The following is a 24,764-nucleotide window of genomic DNA, read 5'->3' on the forward strand; positions in this document are numbered from 1 at the left end:
TTAATGTGTTTTATCCCCTGCTTCTCTGAGCACCAGCCCCACTCTGATGCTCAAACGATTCCATAAAGTGGGGAAGCGACAATGGCAGGCCCACATGCAGAAAAGGAATTCGGGAATATCTACAGACCCGGTTTTGGCCCCTCAGCCGCCAGTGGGGAACCCAAAGGGCTCATTTCTGGTGTTAGACTCCCTCTAGTGGCTGCTCGAGAACCTAGAAGTTTTGGATACTTAAAGCAGCCAGCCACCGAGTCAAAACGTAATACACTCCATGGTATGCACATATTTGTTTACAAGTTACATACGTGTCATTTTGTACTAATGTAAATTATTACACACACACAAAATGGGCATTTTAAAGGATTTGGTCAAAATGAAGTGAACTCTATTTTCAACGATTTTCATTTTATTTATTAACAATACACAAAGCAAACCAAACATTTCACACATTCCAGGGCATTTACGAAGTAGGTGCTACTGTCCATGCCTGGGCAGAGGGAGGTGAGGAATGACTGGCTGCCTGCCCACCTGTGGCAGAGAAAGGGAGTTGATTGTCCAGTGAAGTCCACACTGACTACGGCGGGCAGGGAAAAGAGGGCATTTGTTTAGCTATTAATTAAATAGGCATGATTTGTAATAGTGATAAATATAATTTCTAATATGCATTTGCAATGTATATTAATAATGTATAACTGCCATACTATGTATAATAAATATTTGTGGTTTATAATAATTTTCTATTTAAAATAATGTGTATAATAAAACTTACAATAATTTTTGTTTAAATTTTATTTGCAATATTTGTTAATAAATGCATTTATAATTTATGGTATTTTTAATAATCATTGATATTATTAGATAAGCACTTTTACGTGCCTCCTAAGTGCCAGGCACTGGAGATACAAACCAATGCAAAACTCCCAAGATGTTGACATTCTGTCTGGAAGAAAAGAGGCCCATGTGGGCATGAGCAAGGCATGCGGGAGAGGCAGAATCATCTGAGGAGGACACTAGCAGCTGTGGACCCAGGACAGGTTGTCTGTAGAGGAGGCAGATGACCTGAGTGTTGAAGAAAAGCAAGGAAGATGCAGGGTGTCAATGAGGAGGGGCCACATTTCAGGCAGGAGGGGCTGGACTTTGGGATGGGTAGAGGGGAGTAATGAGTAAGAGAGCTAGAAAGACTGTGAGGGTGTTCAGAGCTTTGAATGCCAAACCAGAGTTGGGTCAGAAGCTGCCCCTGGAGGTCAGGAGGTGAGTGATGCAGTCAGTGAGATGTGCATTGGGACGATCTCTTTGGTAGAAGAATGGAGGGTGGACGGGACTGAGGGGACCCGTAAGGCAGGGGACCCTCTAGAAGGTGACTGTGAAAGTGCAGGTGTGATGTGATGACGGTCTGTACTCATGTGGCTGCTTGAGAGACGGGAACATCCGTGGAAGACGCTGTGGAGATAGAAATGACCGGGTTTAGCAGCTATCCCGGGAGGAGCCAGGCCTGCAATGGCCATGCTGCCCCCTTCCCGCCCGCCTCCGTGCCCACACCCATGGATCTCGCTGAGTCCTCCAGGCAGTACCCCATTGAGGGAAGGAATGTGAGAGGAGATTGGCTGTCCACAGTGCCAGAGGTGCAGCTGGGATAAAGGCCTGTCCTAGTTGCACCACTGGTCAGGGGCAGGACTGGGGTCAGCACCGGGCCTTCTACTCTCCACCCAGGAATCTTTCCATGACATCTCAGCTGTCCCTCACCCGAAGGGACAACTCATATAAACGGCTTGGCAAACCATAGAGCACCCGTCTCCAGAAGGGCTGGTCTCAGTTACGGGCCGAAAGACAAAAACCCGTCTGCCCCTGGAGGGCAGGGGCTGGCTTTTGCCTCTTCTGTATCCCCAGTGCTTAGCACAGTGCCCGGCTGGCATACAGTAGGCCCTTAATAAATGTTTATTGACCTATTCATTGGACTGTTTTCTGCCCATCCCAGCTGCATGGCACAGTCTGGAGCCCAGAGGTATTTCATGCTTCTCTTTGTCCTCTGCCCCCATGGCTGAGCCCATCTCCTCTACCTTCCTGCAGATCTCATTGAGGGGGCTCTACAGCCTTCTGGGGCTTGATACAATCAGCACACTGTCAGCCACAAACTCGAGCATCTGGAGGGCCTCATCATCTGTGGGGAATCCTATAATACAAAGACGAAATTTTAATACTTTGTCATTTAAACTTGCTAAGCATTGGTGTGATACCGGAGAACAATATTAAGTCAGCACAATGCCTTATGGATATTAGAGACAGGTGTTACATATGTGTGTGTATATTACTTGTCATGAAGCAGTTGATATATGGACAAAGAGAGCAATGGCTTTTATTCTCCAGAAATGATGTGCCCAACAGAGAGTTTCATTTTTCTAAATTCCTTCAGCTTTAACAGAAACTGCCATCATCACTTATCAACCTATTTGTCAGGATACGTCAGACGCAAGAGGCACTGAGCATTTTTATGTATCTCAGAAACCTCTGCCTAACTACTTAAAAATAATCACGGGCAGTTGAAGTATGTGGTCGAGCCATCCTAATCGCCATAGCTTTATGTAATGAAGGTCAGCTTGTGTCCTTCCTCTTAAATTCACAACTGTAAATCCAGCCTGGGACTCTACCGAGCAGCCAGGGTGAGTCTGAGGACATGACCATTTGGGCTGCAGGAAGGAGCCCACCTGTGGACCACTGAGGCTTGGCAATAACGTATCATCGCCTCTCCAAATTTACTTGACAACTGACAGGCCTCTGTCAATGACACTCCATTGAATACAGCCTCGTCTCACTGCTGCCGTCACCTGGAGACGAGATGGCTGTCATCACGGTACAGTGCCGAGAGTTCAAGCCACGGTCTTTTCATTCAAAGGCAAGAGAATAAATCTGGACATGCATCCGCCGCCCTGTCCCCATAGTGCACGTCCAAGAAAAGAGTCTAAAAGAGCAAGAAAAACCAATGCACGTGCCCTTGCTCGAGACCAGAGCAGATGAACGTCGAGGCAGTGAAGAGACATGTGCCTGCACTTCCTGGTCATCATTCCCAAATCAAGTGCCCACTGCTTTCTCTCAGGGACTCTATCACCTCCCCAACTGCAGAGCACATTAACACTTAACCGAGTGGTGCACTGTGGACCCCTCGGGCGGTTTGGGGGAGCCTACAGATCCCTTCTCAGAATCATGTTTTTGAACACAAAACAAAAATATGGAGGATTGCATAGGAAACCAGTTATATGGAAATATAGTTGTCAAATGCATCTTTTTTAACCTGTTCACAAACCCTAGGTTAAGAATCCAAGCTCTAAAATGTATTCAATGATCCCTTAAAATAATACTGACATTCTTTATATTTATAATTAGAGACACTCTTATACATTAAACTTTTGCTTCTGTCCAAATGTACAGTGAATAAATGAATGAATGAAAAAGCACTGATTTAGTGCTTGCTGTGTGCAAAGCCCTGGAGACAGACAAAGGAAATCAGAGACAGCTCCTAACCTCAAGGAGCTCACAGTTTAATAGAACAGACATCACACAGAAGAGGTTTCAGTCATAAGGCTGTTATAGGAAAAACTTGGGTTCTTTGGGCACAGCAGCAAAGTGGGGTCTGGGGCCTTAAGAGAGCCATAGTTCTAGCCTTTGAATCAGACTCAGTGAGATGTCCAGGCACTGGGTAGGATGGGCTGGGCAGCTTCAGGAAGCAGCTTCTCTGAAGTCTGGCTGTGTCCCTCCCTCTGATGACTGATGGGGCAGCCTCTGAGCAACTGACCATGGTCTGGCTGAACTCTTGGATTAGCCTGGAAACGCTCCATCAATGGACATTTCTGAGACAAAATTCCACCTGGAATCAAACGGGTATCGGGTGGGTTTGGGCCCAAAGAAGGAGGTTAAGACAGTCTGTACTTTCCTCCTAGGGTTGTTCTAAGGACTGAATGAGCGAACAGGCATAAAGTCCTTGGCAAATCCTCAAGCACCATAGGAATGCCAGCTACTAGCACCAGCAGTATTATCATTGTTGCTCCTACGACCACCACAACTACTACTACTACTACTACTACTACTACTACTACTACTACTAGCACCACCACCACCACTATTACTACCAAACCACTACTGCTACTACTACTGCTACTATTGCTACTATTACTACTACTGCTACTACCACCACTACCACCACCACCACCACCACCACTACTACTACTACTACCACCACCACCACTATGACCACCACCATTACTACCCCTACTACTACTACTACCACTACCACCACTACTACTACTACCACCACCACCACTATTACTACCAAATCACTACTGCTACTACTACTGCTACTATTGCTACTATTACTACTACTACTACTACCACTGCCACCACCACTACCACCACCACCACTACTACTACCACTACCTTTACTACCATTACTACTACTACTACTACTACTACTACTACTACTACTACTACTACTACTACTTTCAAGGCCATCATCTGGCAGACCACAGTCTACAAAGTATCTCCACAGGAGGATGCTTAACTGCTTCAGAATAATAATTAAAAATGGGTATTTGTCAAGCACTTTCACAGTTTAAAAGCTTTTGATAGACATTATCTCAGTGGAGCTTTACAACAACCCTGTGGGTTAGGCATTATAAGGATTATTACTATCATTTCCCACAAGAAGAAGTCGCCTTAGAGAAGGTGACTTGCCCAGGATCACATGGCTAATAAGTGTCAGAGGCAGAATTTGAATCCAGGTCTTCCTACCCCCAAGGTCCAAGTCCTATCTTCTATGCTTCTCTTCTCCTGCCATCTTATGTGTGTCTAGGTGACTTGCAGATTTTCACCAGGACAAGTCCCAGAAGAGAGAGATGGAATAACAAACCAAGAATGAGGATCTCCTCTTTTCTTGCCATGGGAAGTCAGGAGCTCAGGGAGGGGCTGGCAAAAAGACTAGCCTTTCTCCATGTTTTAGAGGTCAGAAAACTGATGAGTATAGAAAGATCCCTTTGGCCTGACTGATGTACTTCCCCACCCAATACAACTTGTCCTCAGGCTCAGAGAAACTCTCTCTTTGTTGGAGTTTCTCTCCCAGAATCTCCCTCGAGGGAGGGTTTTCCTTCTCTCTTGGTCTTCTTTCCTTCTTAGAGTTGGGAGGTTCAGAAACTTTCTCTGCCTAATTGGAAGTCACCACTCACTCCAAGAGTGTCTTGGTTTGAACTCAGGTGCCTGAGGTTCAAATTCCAGCTGCTAAGCCCCTGGGTGACCTTGTGGAAGTCACTCAGCTTCCCTCAGCCTCAGTTTCCCTATCTATAAAATAAAGGGTTGAATTTGATGACTTTTAAGGTCCTTTCCATGTCCAGAGTCATTATCCTATGAACAGTCCAATTCTGGATGTAAGGAAGGATCCTTCCATGACTTCCATGACCCACAATCATGACTCTCCAACAGTAGAATCCCCAGAGTTCACCCTGATTTTCTTAGTCATTTGATCCTCATTTTCCCAGGCACTGAGATTTCTGGGTACAGACACCTCAGAAGTTACAATCACCTTTAAGTATCATGGACCTCCCTTGTCCATTTCCTGGATGGGCCCCACTTTCTCACTCCAGATGTCCAATCAGCTGTCCAGCCCTGTTGATTCAACCTCTGCCAACCTCATCACATCTGTCCTCTTCTCTCTGCTCACCTGGTCACCACCACTGAACTACCTGGGCCAGCTTGGCACAGCCTGGGGAGAACATGTCTCACCACCCTTCCCTATCCAGGAAGTAAAGTGGGCAGAAGCAGCAGGACAATAAATACCACAAGGATAAAAATCTAAATAGAAAGAACACAGCTTCAAATCAATGGACATGCTGCGAAATTCTAATGATCAAGCTGGGCCCAAGGACAAACGCTAAGAAGGCCTCAGCCCTGGCTTGTTGCCAGAAGAGAAAGATGATGGGGGTAGAAGACTTCATGTCATGTCAGACTTCTTCTAGGTGTTGGTTAGTTTTTCTGATGTGTTTTTTCCTCTTTTTCCTCTTTATTATTATATCCCTTTATCATAAGGGATGGCTAGGGGCAGGAGGATGTACTGGAAAACGTAGGTTATGATAACTAAAGAAATCAATACAATGTTTTATCAAATGCCAAGTGGGTAGCTGTTAAACAGTCAAATCCCCAGCTAGAGAATGCTAGCATTCTGAAGAGAGACACCCTAGGGATGCCCATGAAAGGGTCCAGGCAGAAGAAACTGCCCACCAGGACCCCATCCCAGGATGGACTGGGAGGGGACTTTTGATGACAGATGAGTGAGCTGAGGAAACAGCTTCGAGGAAAGCCACAGGGTGGAAATAAAGGATGCTTATTAAAAGTTATTTGTAGATTTTAGCTATAGATAAGCAAAGCAAGAGAAAGAGAGAAAGAGAGAGAGGGAAGAAGAAGAAGAAGAAGAAGAAGAAGAAGAAGAAGAAGAAGAAGAAGAAGAAGAAGAAGAAGAAGAAGAAGAAGAAGAAGAAGAAGAGAAGAAGAAGGAGGAGGAGGAGGAGGAGGAGGAGGAGGAGGAGGAGGAGGAAAAAAGGGGGAGAAGAAGAAGAGAAGGGAAGGAACGAAGGAAGGAAGGAAGGAAGGAAGGAAGGAAGGAAGGAAGGAAGGAAGGAAGGAAGGAAAGGCTTAACCTATTTCAATCCATCTTAACAAGTTTTAGATTAGCATCTCCTGGGTGCCCAGAGCTGGAGAGAGGAGGGCAAGAATACAATCCCCCCTGCTTTCAAGGAGTCTTTATTTGGGGGGAAGGTGGGATGAAGCGTAGAAAAGTAACACGTACACAGATAAACCATTCAAAATATGTACAAAGCACACGTTCGTGATTCCAGGGTGGGGGCAATGAGTAACAATTGGGAGCATCATAGAAGGTCCTGTGTTGGGGGAGGTGGCCTTTGAGCTGAGTTTTAGAGAGAAGGATCCCAGGAGGAAGAGGTCATGAGACAGAGCCTTCCAAGTTTGAGGAAGAGCTTGTACCAAGGGCCAGAGGTGGGAAACACCAAAGTGTGAAAGACCGAGGGAAAGGGTGATCCAGGACCCTTCTCGGGAGTATTTGTATTCGAGTTCACAATAAAGCTGTAATGATGTAATTTCAGGCACCAACACATGGGTGGGAGCCATTTTGTTTTCTACAAATGGGAGACAGCTGCTTGTTGTCAAAGCTGTCCTGGTTCTGGGGCTCAGAAAGAGGAGGAGGGAGGTGGGGATACAATGCCAGCCTCACTTCCCTTCTTTCTCCTCCTGCAGCAATGGAGGCTGAAGGTGGTTGAAAGTGGACATTTTGGCCACCAGGTGGTGCTTCCCTCCCACTGTAATCTGGTCGGAGAGAAATAACATTAAAAAAAAAAGTTTTGTTTTCTTCCCCAGAAAAAGTAGCTCCGGCTTGATCTAGACCTGGCACCACAGTCACTGTGCAGGAGTCAGCATGAAGAAGATAACGTGAGAGAGGGGGACGGCCTTTGTGTACACACTCCAGACAATGGCGGGTTTTCTTTAACAAAGGCCCATCATAAAGGAATCTGTCTGATGGGGCTGAGAGGCCATTTCCGGATGCATTAACAACTGGCCTCCTTCCTTAGCTGGGTGACTTTGGGCAAGTCACTTAACAGCCCTGGGCCTCATCTGTGAAAAGCAGTCGGACTCAGTGGCCTTTGAGGGCCCTCCCAGACCTCGCCCTGGGACCCTGGGATTCTCTGGTCCTTCTGAAACCTGATTTGGGAGATCTTCCCTGCATCCTTCCCTCTGTGTGTGTTTAATACACGACAGGCTCTTAACAAATGTTGTTCACTGACTCCATTCCCAAGTATTGAAGAGAGCCGATTTTAGGGAGGAAATACATACTAGCAATTAGAACGGGAACTAGAATCACAAAACTGTCAAGAGAACCATCAGCTTCATGAGGGTGTGATAGGGAAGGGAAGGCTCATGCTGATTTGCCTGAAAATCTGGGAACTCTGTGCCCTGCACAATGTGTCAGGGGACCCCAAAAAGCTAATGGGATCTCGGGCCTCTGGGCTGACCCCTTGAGGGCAGAGATGGTTTTGTGCTGTTTTTATATCTCTAGGGCGCAGTATAGAATAGGCCTTAATTAAAAGCTGTTGGATTGAATTAAATTAAGTCATGGGATCCAGGAGCGAAGAGAGAACGGAGATATGGGGGAATGAGTAGAGATTAGAATCGAGGACACCAGAGTTCAAATCTGAGCTCAGATGCTTGCTAGCTGTAGGAGGCCGGGAAAGCTACTTTAACTCAGTTTGCTCATCTATACCATGGTGATAATGAGACAATTGATAGATCAATTATCGATGGATATGGGTACACGTATGTCTCTATGTATATACATATATACAGACATACACACACATATACAGGACTTTGCTCTGCCAACAGTAAAGTGTTGTACAAATACTGAAGATTATTGCATTGTTATTATTATTGTCCCACTGTCCTCTGTCCTGGTGAGGCCAACGCTGAAGAGTCGTGTTCCGGTCTTGTCAGCACAGTTTAGGAAGAAGACCTTTCCTATCCAATCAGTTACCAAATTGCGTCCATTCCACCTTGACAGTTACTTGCATGAATCTCCCTTTCCTCCTTTCCATTTTACCACCAACAGCCTAGAAGGTGGAGGCAGAATGGTGGAGCGTAGACATAGTGCTTGACGTCACATCCACGGATCCTGGATTCAGAGCCTTCTATGACAGCAGTAACTGTGTGACCCTAGTCAAATCACACACTCTAGTCAGCCTCAGTTTCTTTATCTCCACAACGAGAATAATAATAATACGGAAATGTATACATGATTTTAAACACTGTAAAGTGCTTAACGTCCATTATCTCAGTGGAGCCTCATGATGATCCTTCAGTGGTGGGTGCTACGGGCATTTTTAACCCCATTGTACAGATGGGGCTGAGGCTTGAGATGCTCTGGGTTATGTGCACTAAACACCTGAGCCAGGATTTGACACCAAGTCTCCCTGACTCTGAGTCCGGTGGTCAAATGTCTAGTGCTACAGTATCCACCCGTGGGATCAATCGCAACACTTGGCACGCAAGAGCTATACAAATCTCAGCTCATATCAGCAACACCCAGAAACAGGCAGGCAGCTAGGGTGGTGAAGGGTTTGGAGATCATGCCATGCGAAGGTGAGCTGAAGATGGTCAGCCAAGAGATGACAAGGCCCAGGGGAGATGTGGGAGCTGGCTTCAGGAAGTCACTCAGGAAGAGGGATGGTGCTTCTACTTCTGCTTGGTCCTGAGAGCAGAAGCAGGAACTAGGGGTGGAAGTCACAGAGCAGCCAATTTGACCTCCACCCCAAACTGGAATGGGCCTCTTCCTCCTCCCTGGAGGCTGGCAGCCGGGCGGGTGGCCCCTTGTTCTCAATGACTTTTAGAGGCAATCTGTGAATCCTTTCCTTTTGGCACCTTGTTGTCTGTGTTCAGAAGTTACGGGCAGTTTTCTTGGATTATTTCTTGTATTATGGTGTTTAGGTTTTTCGACTTGTCATGGTCTTTTAGGAGATCTACAGTCCTAAAGCTGTGTCCATGACGATCTTCACAACCACTCTGCTTTGCTGTTAGAGACAGCACACTTCCTTTTAATGTTATTGTCTTTGGCTCCTCTTCTTCTAGATTGTCCTTCACTTTTGTGCATCTGCGTCCCAATCAATTAATTGTCCTTTCTTTGTTTCTTTGGTGAGACTTGTCATGAGTGATTCCAGCTTTTCTATTCTGCTAATTACTTCTGCTGTACAAGCCATAAAGTCTGCTCTTACATTTATCTTCCTTAACTACCCGGTAACTGCGCTGTGTTTCCACAGGCCCCCCAGCATCCACAAAGCCCCTGTCTCATGAGTGCAGAGTCACTTTCCTTTGTTTTGTAGCGCTTACTCATGGATGCCTGAATTACTAGATCCTTTCCTTCGGCTGTTAACATTTTCCCTGTTGGCTAATCTGCTTAAGCCCAAGGTCTTTGAGATTTCTTTTTCCTGAGATCTTTGGTAACTTCAGTATTTTTTAATTTTTCCTTTATTCCTCACTTTCTGACTCTCATCATTCTGATGGTGATTTCCCTAGGGCCTGGATGCTCAAAGCATCTCATCCTCCTCTCATGCAGGGCAATCACAGCTGACCAAGCTTGCTCTCTGACCCAGGTGACTTCTGGGGGATGCTGGGCTCTTTCCCTTGGGCTTAGGGGAATGCCACACAGTCCCTCTCCCCCACACCCCTGTGTCCTGCCCCTGCTTCCTCTTTTCCTCAGTTGCCTGGCCCAGCTTTCACAGCCTGAACAAACTTCCACCGTTTGGATTCCGGATTTCTGCAGCCTGGGGAAGGTGGGGAGATGGGTGGTGTAGAGCTGAATCCTGCTGCAGGCTGGTAGGAGCTCCCGGAGCTCGGCGCCCAGAGCACAGCTGACTGTGGGAGAGGGGTACCCTGGGAGTCTGCGTTAGAGGGCAGAGATCATTGGCCTGCTTGACTGTTAGTACATCCGATTTTCACCTTGTATGAGTTCTCGGTATCCAACTGAAGCTGAAAGGGCTTTTATCTGTGGCTCACAATTTCTGTCTTGAGGTCTGAGAGATCTCGAGAATCACAGAAAAGCTTGGCTTGTCCGTCTGGATGGTTTCGTGGTTCCCAAACTCCCTCTTTGTATGCAGCAGGCAGAGTCCTCATGGAGATGAGGCTGGACTCCCCGCAGCCGAGTTCTGCGCATGGTTTGCCTGAAGGTATCTAGGAAGATCAAACTGTATTCCTCGTCAGGCAAGGGGACTTGATAAAACTGAAGAATGAAAATAAATGGGCACCGGGGCTGAGTTAAAGACAGACTTCCAGGCACGCACTCTTCGGGGTTCTCGTCCCCCGGGGAGCGAGCTGCCCCGCGTAGTCTAAACCCTTTTGCATTCGCCTGAGCTTCCTGATGTAGCTCACTTCCCAAACAAGAGCTCAGCCTGCGCCTGAAGGAGATTGAATGGGGACTGCACGGCTTCTTCACCACTGCTCTGGTCCAGCCAAAGTAAGGCCTCCAGTGTGATGAGTGTGCAGCACTCATTGGCGGTGTGGAGCATGCCTCGGGGTCCCAGGAGACCCCGGCTCTGGCTACTTTCTGGGGCACCACGTCCCCTTTGCTCCAGCTGCTCTTCTGTAAGTTCTTTCCATGTGTGAACCCAGCATCTCATCACCCCCATCCAATCACTCTCCAAGGACTCCTAGGAACCAACTCACTGAAAGCCCCACCGGAGAATTCTCAGCCTGGGGGGGGGGGCAGGGAGAATCAGGCAGAGATAAGGACAGGGGCCTTGAGCTCCGCAGATCAATGCCCGGACTTCACATTGTTTTAAATGGGGAGGGCAGCCTGAGGCCCAGCTGATCTCCGTACAGGAGCACACCACGAGATTCCACACTTCGGCCCCATGTGTCCCAGCTGCCACCCAGAGACGGGCAGCCGCTAGTTAGCGGAGATGGCCACATGAGAGGAGAGTGCATCCAAAAGGAAAAAGTCCATGAGAAAAGAAGGCGCGGGGCCCTCCGGCGCTCGGCCGCACCGCAGCATTCTGCTCCGCACAGAGACAAACGCAAAAATAGACTTGTTTTCACTCCACAGTGGAAGCTGATGGAAATAGAACATGATAGAGATTGAACAACACGCCCCCCATTGAGGAGAGGCACCAAACGCCCAAGACTGACAGCACTCACAAATCGATAAATGAGACGCTTTTTGAGCATTGGGATACAATGGAACCAGAACTGGAGGTGGGCTGTCCCCCAAGACCTCCAAGGTTCTGCCTCCTCACCTGAGTCTCTCAGGACCCTTCTTTCCATCGAAACGTCGAACCAAGTGCCACCTCCTGTAGGAGGGCTTCCCTGATTGCCTCCAACTCTGACACTACTTGGTGTTTACTTTGGAAGTATTCCATCGTGACTTTTCTGTGTGTGTGGCTTCATACCCACCGAATGGAGACAACTTGGGGGCAGCCACTGCGTGCGTATCCCCGGAGCCAAGCCCACGCGCCAGCACACTCTAAGCTCTCGATAAACGCTTCTTGAATTGACCTGAATTGGAATCCAAAGAGCTGGGTTCGAGTCTCAGCTGACACAAAATGCCTGCTGTCTCTCAATCTCAGGCTCCTCTGCTGTAAAAATGAAGGGCCGGCAGAGACCAGCTAGCTTATGCAGGGTTACTGACAAAGCGAACCGTTTGTAAATCTTAAGACGCTACGCGATGTGAACTTCGATCATCGCTCCTCATACGGTCTGATGGAACTCAGAGACCAGACTTGGACAACATTTCCATCGCGCTGGTCTTTTTTGTTTGTGTAACATCTTGTAACTATCCTGCGTTCTGTAATGTTCTGTAGCTACCAGAACGTGACTTGGGATTCCTAGCGGTTTCTTTCTTGTTTTAAACCTTATATGTCATTCCTCAGCAAATTCTGTGCTATTATGGGAGGGCGTCCTGTTTGAGGCACCTAGGGAACTCGGTGGATAAGGAACTGGGACCGGAGTCAGGAAGAACAGAGTTCAAATCCTGCCCCAGACCCTCACTGGCTGTGTAACCGTATGCAAGTCACTTAACCTCTGCCTCAGTTTCCTCATCTGTAGAATGGGGATAACAATAGCACCTACCTCCCAGTGTGATTGGAAGGATCACATGAAATATTTGTAAAGTGCTTAGCACACAGTTACTGGCACACAGTAGGAATTACACAAATGGCAACTACTATCACATGTAACATAACTCATTCAAACCTTGAAGATGTCTTGTGATGCGTCTGGTCTGGAAGGAGGGATATGCGGGGAGTCAGTTCCCTTCTCCCCAAATTTCCTGATGCACTGGCAGAGAAGCCCACTCGCGGGATCCCCGGTGGGTCCCTCAGCTCTGAGCCTGTTGCCGAGTTTTGGCTTCCTTCCAGATCTCAGGGAATATCCACTGTCCAAGAGACAAACAGGAGGAAATGCTTCTGAATAGCATTTTTCTGCTCTGCAGTCACCTCAGGAGCTCCAATTCAGCAAGGCAGGCATGTGAATTCCTGAGCTGTACAGTTCAATGAGACATTTTTTAAACTCAGGTGGGATTCAAAGGAATGACTTCCTGCTGGTGAGAGCCCCAGAATAACAGCATCTTTTTAAAAACACACATAACGCAGAATGGAAAAAATTCCATCGAACAACTGAAGATGTTTGAGTAACACAGTCATTTGGGCATTTATTTCCTGCCCCTGCTAATCCACAAAAAGAAAGGAATCGTGCTTTAAACAAGGGGTGGGGGGACAGGCATATCAATTAACAAGGCAATTTTTCGCACAGAGGTACAACAAGAATGCATAATTGATCGATCTGCCGAGGCTCAGGGCCAGGGGCTGAGCTCAGTCCCCCTGGCTTAGACTTCACCAAACCTCATCCAAATAACCCAATTACTGCTGCCCCGAGGCAGCGCAGGAATGCTTCCAGAATCAGCCTTCTCGGAACAGCTCCATGCCTGTCTCTGCACAAGGAACTCTCTTTTTGTTGAAGGTTTCATGCCCCTGGGCTCAGCTGGAGCTTTGTAGAACGGGAAAAAAGAAAACAAAAGGAGAAACAAGAAGGATTCAGCTTAAATTTTGGCTATCAATGCAAAACATGACCTTTTCTTCCCTGCAGTGAAAGCTTTTCTCTCTGAAATACAAAGGGGGAAAGGTATGAAAGTAAAAGGTCAAAATGGAGGCCCACCCAGGAGAATCACTAGCCAGTGGACTACTTGGGCAGAGATGGGGTTAGAACTGTGGGTCGGGGATTTCCTCGTTTTTTCCCTTTCTAAAATAGCATTTATTTCTCTCTCTCCCACCTACCCACCTCCATTAAAAACAACAACAACCTCATGTCCACATTGGCTACGCCCAAAAATGTTTATCTCTTTCTGCATCTTCATCCATCACTGTTCCATCACAAGGTGGGGAGCAGGCGCCATCTTCAGTCTGCTGGAACGGGGCTTGCTCATTGATTGCATTGATCAGACTTCTCTGGTCTTTCCGAGTCGTTGGGTATTTCAGTCTTCTTGTTACACTGTAACTGTTCTACTAGCCTGGATCACCTCAGTCTGCATCAGTCCACAGAGCTTGTCCCAGTTTTCTCTGAAACCGTCCACTTCAGCATTTCTTACAACATGATGATATGTCATTACATTCATGCGTCTTTATCTAGCCTTTCCCCCATGTGATGAGCTCCTCCTTGGCGGCTATCTTTTTTCATCCCTAGTGATCTTTTGTTCTTGTTTTTATCTCTTTAGGGTAGAGACCTAGTAGTAGCATCACTAGGTCAAAGGGCATGCACATTTTGGTAACTTTCTGGGCATATGTGATTCCATTTTTTTTTCCCAGACAGGCAGGACCAGCTCAGAGCTCCACTTATGGCTCCTTAGCATGTGTTTTCCCATGGCTGTGGGGGCTTTGCTGACTAGTTCCCTAGCTCCAGACCCTGTGCTGACTCTTTAACCATGAAAAAAGACCACTTTCCCTCATGAAAGTCATAAGTCCTTAGAATGCACCAGAGGCTCATAGATCCAGAACTGATGAGAGGTCATTAAGTCCAATCCTTTTGTCAGATAAGTGAGGAAACTGAGGCATAGAGAACTCATGCGACCTTCCGAGGATCACATAGTCAGTCATCAAACATTTGTAAAGTACTTGCCATGTGAAAGACACTATACTAACCTTTGGAGAAGCTAAGCAGGAGTTGAACCCAGGTCTTCAAGATTCCACCAGGCTTTGTCCATTACACAGTACAGTCTCATTCTAAAAAGTGCCTAGGAGACAAAACCAAACATTGCAGAAAAATCAGATTGTAAAATGGGGCCATTTTATAATTTCTCCCTCCCTCCCTCTCTCTCTCTCTCTCTCTCACACACACACACACACACACACACACACACACACACACAAACATACATATACACACTACTGCAGGACAGTGTAAAGAGCTCTGGAGGCCAAGTCAAAGGATAAGTGTTCAAACTCTTTCTTTGTCATTCGTCATTCATGTGACCTTGGGCAAGTCAACAAACCTCTTCAGATTTCAATTTCCCTAGCTGTAAAATAAGAAGTTTGGATTAGATACCTCTAAGGTCCATTTCTGGGTCTAAATCTAAGATCCCACACTTCAAAAAAACCAGTTAGCTTTAGAACATGCTGATTTGAAAATTGCATCTCTAAGTTCTAGCGTGGACTCCATACATCTCCTCGTCTGCTTCCTGACGTGGGCGCTTGATCTCTGTACACCGTCTTGCTTTTGCATGATGGGAGGGCGGCTACAGACCCAACCCCCACGGACACCCCAAGTACCAGTTGCAATTGAGCTAAGGGGAGGGAGGGGATGCAATAGACAAGCCAGCTGCGTCTATGCTGCAAAATGAATCCAGATGTTTCAACAACTGTTCAGATTATTTGGTAGCATCCTCCCTGAATGGAGAATTAACTGACATAACACATTTCAGCTGTAGACCCTTTTGTAAAGGATTCCAGTGTTTGGGATGGGAAGGAGAAAACCTGGTTGCTCTTAGAGGAGGACAGCCCAGCTTCACATAAGTGGCTGCCACTCAAGCGTCAGCCCCTAGCATCCATTTCCCTGTTAATTAGGTGGGCGTGATGATCATGGCAATAACTCTAATTTCTATACTAGCATAAGGTTCACACAGAGATTTCTTCACAGAAACTCCATCAGGTAGGAAGTCCAAATGTGCCTATTTCACAGATGGGGAAATTGAGGAATACTATGGTTAGGTCACCTGCTCAGGGTCATGGCTGACAAGCGTTGGAAGTGGGACTCCAGCCCAGGAGGGTGTCCTGACTCCAAGCCAGCATTCAGTCCATCGTTTCCCACAGGCCAGTGAGCAGGGAGAAGGCACGTCCCCTCCTGTCTATGCTCTCCTCTGGTTCTTCCTTTCCTTCTGAAAGAGCCGGTGGCCAGCTGCTGCTTTCCATCTCCCCTCGCACCTGAGAAAGCTGCAAGCTTGGTAAAGCTGTGCTTCAAGCAGTGAGGGAGGGTCACTACAAGAGGGATTCTTGTCCCTTCACGGCTCTAGGGCTCAGAAGAGCCCGACTTCTGGCCCTCGCTCTGCCATGAATTGGTTGCATGAGCTTGGGCCAATTGCGAAAATGTTTTGGGATATCTTGACCTCCATAAAATAAGAGCCGCAATGTGACCGAGTGGAGAGAGTGACCGACTGAAGCGTGAAGGCTTGTCTCCACAACTACGTAGGATTAGGCAAGTCACTTAACAGACAATAATCATTTATTAAGCACCTCCTACATGCCAGCCATTGTGTTTAATGTCTCTTAGCCTTTTCCTTAATCTGTAAAATGAAAACAAAAATAACAAAAATAGTCAGCTACTAAGCGATAATAATAACAGCTAGAATTTAGATGGTGCTTTAAACTCCACAAAGCACTTTAAAAACATTTCATTTTATCCTCAGAACAACCCATTTCACAGATGAGGAAATTGAAGTAGGCAGTGGTTACCGGACGTGTGCAGCCACACAATTAGTAAGTGCTTGAGACTGGATTTTAATTCCACTCTGCCTGACTCCAGTTGTAGCGCTCTATTCATTGGCTACCTAGTACTCACCTCAGGGTCGTAGTGGGGGTCAATGGAAGGTGCTTTGAAAACTTGAAAGAGGTCTAGAAACATCAGATTCATGGGTTTTGTGGACATCACAAATGGCACTGATGTTGACTGTAACATTTCGATCCAATGGAGCAACGTCATTCCAAGAGCATCTAAGGATGAAAATGGTGGGAAGGAGGAGCAGGACAGAGAGACCATAAACAAAAGAAAATGGTCATGGGAGTAAGAAATGGGGTGGACCGACAACAAACAGAAAAAAATAAAAGATTGGTAAAAGTCGTAAACAAAACTGCTTTTGTCCAACAAGGAAAGCAGAACTTTACCATCGTAGTGCCAGGGGTGCTTACAGGGGACGTAGAAACGGGACCAAATAATGAAGATGGGGAAGCAGAAGGACTGGATCCAATAGGGAGGGAGGAGCTCCATGTTGGAGGTGACCCCATTGTTGAAGGATCAGTATTCAAGGTATCAGATAAAGGCAAGATATTGAAGGTATGGGAAAAAATCCCAGGCTTTATCAATAATGAAAAAATGAAAGAGAAGATTGAAGGTCTTTCAGGTCAAAATCTGTGATTCTAGGACTTAGAATGACTAAATGATCTGATTACTCTTCCATCAAGGCAAAGTCTTTATGAGATCCCCCATACCTCACCCTCAAGTCATGCTTAATGAAGGCATTAATGGGGAAACAACAGGATTTCCAAAATGCTGCTCCACAACTGGGTGAAAGATGTAGAAAACATATTATTCCCCGTGCCTAGTATGAGATTATGAAAAAAGCACTTGAGGCAATAGACCACAAGGCATCGCTATCAATACAACAAAATCATTCTTGTTCCTTGAAAGGTCTAATAACAGAACAAGCTGCACGACCCTCTGATCATAAACACCAGGCCAGTCACAACACAGGATGGTGCACACTTACCGCTGCCATGGAAAAGATGCAGTGCAGAAGAGGGGTTCCCTGGGGATGGGGAGGCCCTACACAGGCCCCTGTTTGCCGATGACATTTGATTGATTGCATCAAGTCCAGGAGCACTGCAGAGCCTCTGAAAGACAGCTAGCCTGACCACCCACACGGTCTATTTATTGTCTGGATTAGAACATGAACTTGGATGGACACCCTGTAACGCTTGTCCATCGTCATGTATGATCATTATGTATATTTGTTATAGACAATTCAGATGAACAATGAACTGGCATGACTGCCTTTGGGAAACTGAAAAGCTCCTTTCATGCCCCCAACTTTCCTCTTAAAACAAAGGCTTTCTAATCCCGAGTTATTCTCTTAATACTAGTGCTGCCTATGCCAAGGCATGAGAAGGGGGGAAAGGGAACACTTATTAAGTGACGACTGGTTTTTCCTACCCATCTGACCACTTTTGTTTATTCTCCTTTGTCAGGTCATCATCTTTCTCCTGCCTCCTAAACTCAAGAACACCCCAGCGTTTTATCCTGGGACATCTTCACTTCTCACATCGCACTCTTTTCTCTTGGTGACTTCATCATTCATCTTGGTGACTACATCTCATTCATTACCTTTGAATGAGAAAACAAACATGCAGTGTTAGGCAAACTTTAGAAAGCACTATCTATCCATCTATCTATCTACCTATCTATCTATCCATCTATCCATCTATCTATCTACCTATCTATCCATCTATCTATCTATCTATCCATCCATCTATCTATCTGACAGCTATCATTATCATCGAATCATAAACTTAATGCCAGTGACTCTGAGATTGATCTATCTAGGCTGTCAGTCAGCTGAAAAGTCGTCACATCACATCAATAAGCATTTATTAAATGCTTGCTGGAGAAGGAAATGGCTAGCCACTCCAGTGTCCTTGCCAAGAAAACTCCAAATAAGGTCACGAAGATTCAGACATGACTGAGATAAGTGAACAACAATAAATGTTTACTGTGTTTGAGGCACTGCTGAAGGCACTGGGGATCCTAAGAAAGTCTCACTTTACCTGATGGTTTCCGAGGTGCCTTTCAGCCCTCACTCTTTGGTTGGGGGATCATCACCTGCCTAATAGATAATTCCATGAAAGCTCACTATCAGCAGCATCTCAGATGCACCGATTTGTCATCTCTTGCCATACGCATGCCATACTGCAAACTTCTGCACTTCTGTAGAGAGGAGCACCATCCTCACAATCACCCAGTTCTGTAACTGTGCATCGCCTCTGAGTCTTCCCTCTCCATCTCCCTCATTCGGATGCCACGCTTTGTAATTCTACCATGAGAACAATCCCTTCCATCCATCCTTGCCCCTCGCATCCCATGACCATGGCTGCCTCCCTAAATTGGGCCTTCACTGCCTTTTACCATTATGCTAGAGTGGCCTCATCATTGATCCCCTTGCCTCCAGGCTCTGCCCTCTCCAATTCATCATCTACCCAACTGCAGAAATGATCTTTCTCAAACACAGGCCTAACATGGTTAGGGCCTCTGCTCAAAGTTCTCTAGTGATTGCCTATGGCCTGTAAGCTAACTACAGTGTCCTTAGTCTGGAATTTTGTGCCCCGCCCCCAGTCTGACCCTCATCCACCTCTGCCCCTTCACTCCATGCTACTCCCCTTTATAACATTCTCCATCCCATCCATATTGGCCCACTCACTATCCCATGAACTTGACCCTCCATTTCTTCCCTCCCTGTCTGTATTTGTATAACCTACCCCAACCCCAGCCCCAGTCCCAGCCAGTGAGTCTGGAATGCATTCATGCCTTATCTTGGCCTCTCAGAATTCCTGTCTTCCTTGAAGGCCCAGGTCAGGAGCCACCTCTTGCAGGAAGCCTTTTCTGTTCCCTTTCCTTCCTGCTTCTTGGCTTTTCTTCCCCCCTTGTCCCTGTACTATCCTCATTCATTCATACAAACACTTAGTAAGCACCCTCTATGTGCCAAGGACTGGTCTAGGTGTTCAAGACCGAAGGACACAAATAAAATCCCTGCCTTTAAGGCTCTTCCATTGTCCTGTCACACTTAGCTGCATCCATGTGTCTTCTCAATGGAACATGATTTGTCCCTTGGTTTTGATGATGTCATTCTAGCCCAGTGCCTGGCACAGTGCCTTACACTGAGGAGGGACCCAACACATATTTGTTGATCCAAACTGAAGAAGAGAAGTCTATACATTTAGCATTTAAACACAATCTAAAACATTTATTCAAATTTTTGTTGTGACATTAGATGCTTGAGAAAACTGCCATTACCTTTAGAGACTAGACATTTAGTCTTTAATTGACCATGTATGCCTAAGGGATGTTTGCTCAGGGGGTGTGGCCTTATAGCCAGAGAGTTTCATTCATTAATTTGAATTCATTCATCTTGTTTTTTATAACTAAAATTGAACTCTTACAAGAGCACATAAGCAAAAATTATAATCGAAAAGGCCATCAGAGCACTGTAAAAAAAACCTGCCAGCAAAAAAGACAGCCAGAGAGAATCTTGAACAAAATTTAAATTTTCGTTCTCAACTATTTTCTCTTTTAAGAAGGTGACTTAAAACAGACTGAACCTGCTGGCCACTCAAAAGTCTTAGTGACCTCTCTATCTAGATGGAGACGTCTGAACAAAGCAAAATGGTAGAACTTCATTCTAGTTCCAAATGGGAGTCAGCAGTAAGTCCTGGTCAAGTCACTTCCTGTCCTGAGCCTCAGTGTCTCCTTGTGAAGGAAGGGGAAAAGTCTGGATGAGCCCCAAAGACTCTTCCAGGCCTGGAGTCAAGTTCTAGACTGCCAGTACCAATGAAATTGAAGCTCGCTAATTGGTAATAAGTAAAATAAAAGGTTGTGTTTTTCTTGATATATACAGTTACACATACATTTTTGGTATGACTTTATTTTACAGCAGTCAATGTGCTCCCTCCAGTATACTGTTTTAAACATCAGGTTTGATTTTCTAATCCCTGTTTCCATTCATTCTTTGTTGTCGGAAGAGGGCCGATGACATCATGACTTTGAGGAAATAGCTTTGCCTCTTTGATAACGAGATCTCACTTTGAAAGAGGCTCCATGAAGACACAGAGTGAACGTTGTCTTAACACGGGCTCCTTCAGCTAGAGCCAGAAGGGATCCCAAAGGTCATCCCAGCCCAACTCCCTCATTTACAGAAGAGAAAAATAAAGCTCAGAGATGTTAAATACTGAAGATCACACAGGTGTTAAGCATCAGAGATGGCATTTGAACCCGGGCCTGCTGATTTCAGAGCCAGTCCTCTCTCTACTGTACTGAGGACAATGCATGTCAGGGGAGAAGAAAAGGAAAGATGTCAGACAGGTAAGGAAGCAGTTGAGTCCCCAAGCAAAGTAGCGATGAGAGCCATTGAAACACGGAGGAGATTTTAGAAATAGCCACTGTGTCTTATGTCCTCTGGGGATGGGATGGACCAACCCACCTGCCTCCCCGAGAAGAACCTGGGGCTTCTGTCTGGCCAGAAGAGCCTGAGAGAATCTGGCTCTGTTTGGAGAAAGCAGGAGTCCACAGCTCTTGCTACTCCCGTCTGTCCGCCTGGTTATGGACAAGGGCCTCCTATCCAGAATGGCACAGTCCAGTTAATGGTTAGCGACAGAACAGAGCTGTGGGCTCCTTGGCCCCTTCTGAACCCGAACCCACTTCTGCTCCCACATCAAAAGTGTAGCTCTTGTCCAGGGTACAATCCAAACAGCTCTGATGTGATAGGCCAGGACGATGAAGAAAAAAAAAAGCTCTGGTATGACCTTGAAACTCAAAAGTTCCACAGTGGCCCCAACGTTGTTGCTCAGTCGTGTCCAACTCTTCTTGACCCCACTGGGGTTTTCTTGGCGGAGAGAATGGAGTGGTTGGCCATTTCCTTCTCCAGCTCATTTGACAGATGAGGAAACTGAGGCAAACAGGGTTAAGTAAGCAGCCCAGGGTCACACAGCTAGTAAGTGTCTGTGGCCAGATTTGAATGCAGGAAGATGAGGCTTCCTGACTCCAAGTTCAGAGCTCTATCCACTGCACCACCTAGCTGCCCCTTATGGCCCCACTCCAGACTTATTTAGAGTACTGATAACCAAAATGAGGCTCTCTCAATATGTTCAATATCTGGAGGCCTTTTCTTCTTATAAATCATTCCCTATGTTAACTCTGGGAGGAAGGTATCACTTTTCCTGTGTTGAAGAATGACAGAAAACCAGGATTAATCAGGACAGATTTTTATTATTTATTTTTTGATGGTATGATTTGGCCAATGCCTAGAAAGCGGTTATTTTATCTTCATTCATTTCAATAGTTCAGTGAAAAGAAAATCTCAAATGAAAGCAGTCTCAGGGCCAGCTCTGAGGAGAGAGGAAAGGGGATTCCACCAGACCCTAATGACAGCCAGAGGCCAGCAGGTGCATAGCCTTCTCTTTCTTCCTCCTTTAAAGTGCTCACCTCCCGTTCAGAGGGAAGCCAGATGGCACCACTCACGGCTCTCACTCAGCATCATCTCAGACCCTCTCTAGGATGGAAAGAAAGAAATATTTGGAAAGGAAAAGCAGAATTCTGAAACATGTCCAAAAGCCCCATCAGCATGAAGGCAGTCAGAGAATCATCTGCTTGACTAATTTGTGAGTATGGTGACAAAAGATGTTGTTACTGCTTCTTCTTAAGTTATTCTTTTACTTGGACAGGACCTCATCATTATCCAGACCTTTCAAAAGATCCCTCCCCTGGGAAAGGCCCCCAAAGTAACTAACTATCTGGCCAGTAGCTATACAGTCTCCAAGTTAATGGATTCTTCCTGCATATAAGCCAACAGCAAAGCCTGAACTGTATGGAAATAGGCGCTAATGGGAAGCTTTAGGAGGTAACTTTCTCATGAGAGAAACAAGGAAGGGAACACCGTTACAGTTTGCTGGGGGAAAACAAGAGAGGCACAGACAGAGGGAGAGAGACGGGAGAGACAGAATGAGCATGGCCCATCTTCTCTGCCTACATCAGGCAATCAGCAGCTGCCCAGTGAGGCCGGCATTGCGGTCCTTGAGGAGGGAAGTGATGATGCTGGCACCCTGCCTGACGCCTTCTTGTAGCTGTTGTAGATTATTCTGGAAAGAAGAAGAACAACAAAAATTAAGGAGCTTTTATAAGGGCTTGGTGGCTAGAGAAAGATGCTGCCTGCTCCCTCCAGACACATCATGAAGCCATTGCTGACATAATTTTAAAGATCCACGGAGAAAACAGTAAATCACTAGGCAAAGTGAAACGTGCCATGGAAATGCTAGATATTGGTGTTGTGTGGTTGTTGAAGGTGGGTTCCATTCTGATTTTCAGGCAGGGAGCCTGCTTAGGCCCCACTGCTCCTGGGCTCAGCCTCTGGCCTACAGCTGGCCTGGGCTGAGGCTCAAGCCCCACCCCAGGCTGCAATCAGCCTGGAGGAACTGTCCTCTGCAGAGACTTCCCAAGACTAATGAGGTCAGCATGCTCTAGAGAGGCAAGGGTTAGTGCTGACCCAGTATGAACCACCAGCCAGCACAATCCAAAAGGGCATTTACTTCCAAATTCTTCGATTGCCATGGGTACATATTTTAACAGTGATGCACGGATCCTCTGATCCTCTTTCTAAGTATCTTCTTGATTTGGGGCCATGGCTGACTGTAGGTGTGAGCAAAATGGAGATTCTCTGGAAGCTGGGCTTGAGATGAATTTTCAGCCTGAGTCACTCACAAGCAGCCAGGGATTGGGAAAAAGCCTTCAGGGGCACCCAGGGAAGCTCTTCTCTCTAGTTCCTGGGAAGCTAGGCCAGCCCCGGGAGCAGAAGAGGCACCCCCTCCCAGATAACTTTATATGGACCGAAGAGCTTTATGCAACAGATAATGTCACTCCAGGCCCTTTGCCTGGCTTCACGTCCCCACCTGCTCAGACTTAGACACAAGCACAGGATCCAGGCTGATCTGGAACTCCTGTGAAAGCCACTGACCCATTCACTGAGGTCTCCTGCCCTTGGGCTCCCCTCAGGTAAGGAAGGGCCCATCACTTAAACATGAGGCCCTGAGGCCACTTCACTGGCTGTAGACCCACACCCCCACAGGCCACACATGCCCTTAAAGGAGATTTCCTTCCGGTGTGAAGCAGATGTGCTGTTTTGATTTTTCTCTTGTGTTTTTTGAGTTTATCTCATGGCTCTCTTTTCCAGGGCACACACTAGCCGAGAGAGAACACACAGAAATACCCCAGGCTCTGCTTTGCCTTTGTTCAGGCAGAACTCCCAATGGGAGCTGTAACTGAGGAAATATTCCTTTAATCATCTCTTTAGACAATTAAACCCAAATCCTTTCATTACTGGCCAAAGAAAGAGTTTTTGCAGGAGGCTCTCACATCAAAAAATGAATCACTCGGACAAGGCAAGCCACGTGTGTGCCTGTTTTCGTCCTGCTGTCTCAGCCCAGGGGCCATGGGCGGAGCCAGCTGGGCGGCAGGCAGCCCAGGCCACTGACCACGGGCACCAGAGCACGGTGTAAGAGATAAGACCCCTTTGCAGCACAGTCCAGGTGTATCGGGGCAGGGGTTTTTCCTCCTTCGTTCCCTCCCTCCTTCATCCCTCCTCCTTTTCTCCTTCCCAGTTTTTCTTCCTTTCTTCTTCTCTTGGAAAACAGATTCCGAAATTCAAGAAACATCGAAACGCTGCTCTGTACAGGGCTCTGTGCCACACGGCAGAGAAAAAGACAAAACACTACAGCCGCTGCCCCCACGGAGCTTTCACCCTTCTTTGGGGGTCACGGTAGAACTCCAGCGGACACACAAGTAAATTAAGAGGCAACTGGAGAAGGGTAAAGGCACCAGAACCTGGAGATCAGCAGAGTGCTACTGACGGAGGCCAGAAGGGAGAACACGGCCCCTCCTTGAGGACAGGCACTCTATCATTTTTGTCTTTCTATGACCAGTGCACCGCACATTCTCTGACACAGGGGTGTGCAGTGGGTAGTGCACCAGACCTGAAGTTAGGAAGATCTGAGTTCAAACTCGGCCCCAGGCGCTTACTAGCCATGTGACCATGGGTAAGTCATATGCTATTTGCCTCAGTTTCCTCATCTGTAAAAATAACAGTACCTACCTCATAGGGCTGTTGTGAGGACCCAATGAAATCATAATTGTAAAGTGCTTAGCATAATCCTTGCTAC

At 46.6% G+C, this 24,764-nt stretch overlaps 1 protein-coding gene and 1 long non-coding RNA gene across 2 annotated transcripts in view; both read right to left on the reverse strand.

Annotated features, from left to right (window-relative positions):
• Window positions 1–397: 397 nt before the first annotated feature.
• On the reverse strand, window positions 398–14,861 carry LOC110217593 (uncharacterized). The gene is made up of 3 exons (XR_002327082.2): window positions 14,721–14,861; window positions 2,055–2,167; window positions 398–1,437 (listed from the first exon to the last, which is right to left on the reverse strand). It is a non-coding gene; the product is annotated as an uncharacterized LOC110217593 (long non-coding RNA).
• Window positions 14,862–21,802: 6,941 nt separating this feature from the next.
• Window positions 21,803–24,764, reverse strand: part of CRPPA (CDP-L-ribitol pyrophosphorylase A) — a 256,432-nt gene continuing 253,470 nt past the window's right edge. Inside the window, 2 exon segments of the mRNA XM_078150658.1 lie at window positions 21,803–22,105; window positions 22,583–22,691. Coding sequence (XP_078006784.1) covers window positions 22,584–22,691 — 108 coding nt within the window. The 3' untranslated portion in view covers window positions 21,803–22,105; window position 22,583.

Source organism: Phascolarctos cinereus, unplaced genomic scaffold (genome assembly GCF_003287225.1).
Source record: "Phascolarctos cinereus isolate Bilbo 61053 unplaced genomic scaffold, phaCin_HiC Scaffold_1;HRSCAF=81, whole genome shotgun sequence".
NCBI classification, from domain to species: Eukaryota; Metazoa; Chordata; class Mammalia; order Diprotodontia; family Phascolarctidae; genus Phascolarctos; species Phascolarctos cinereus.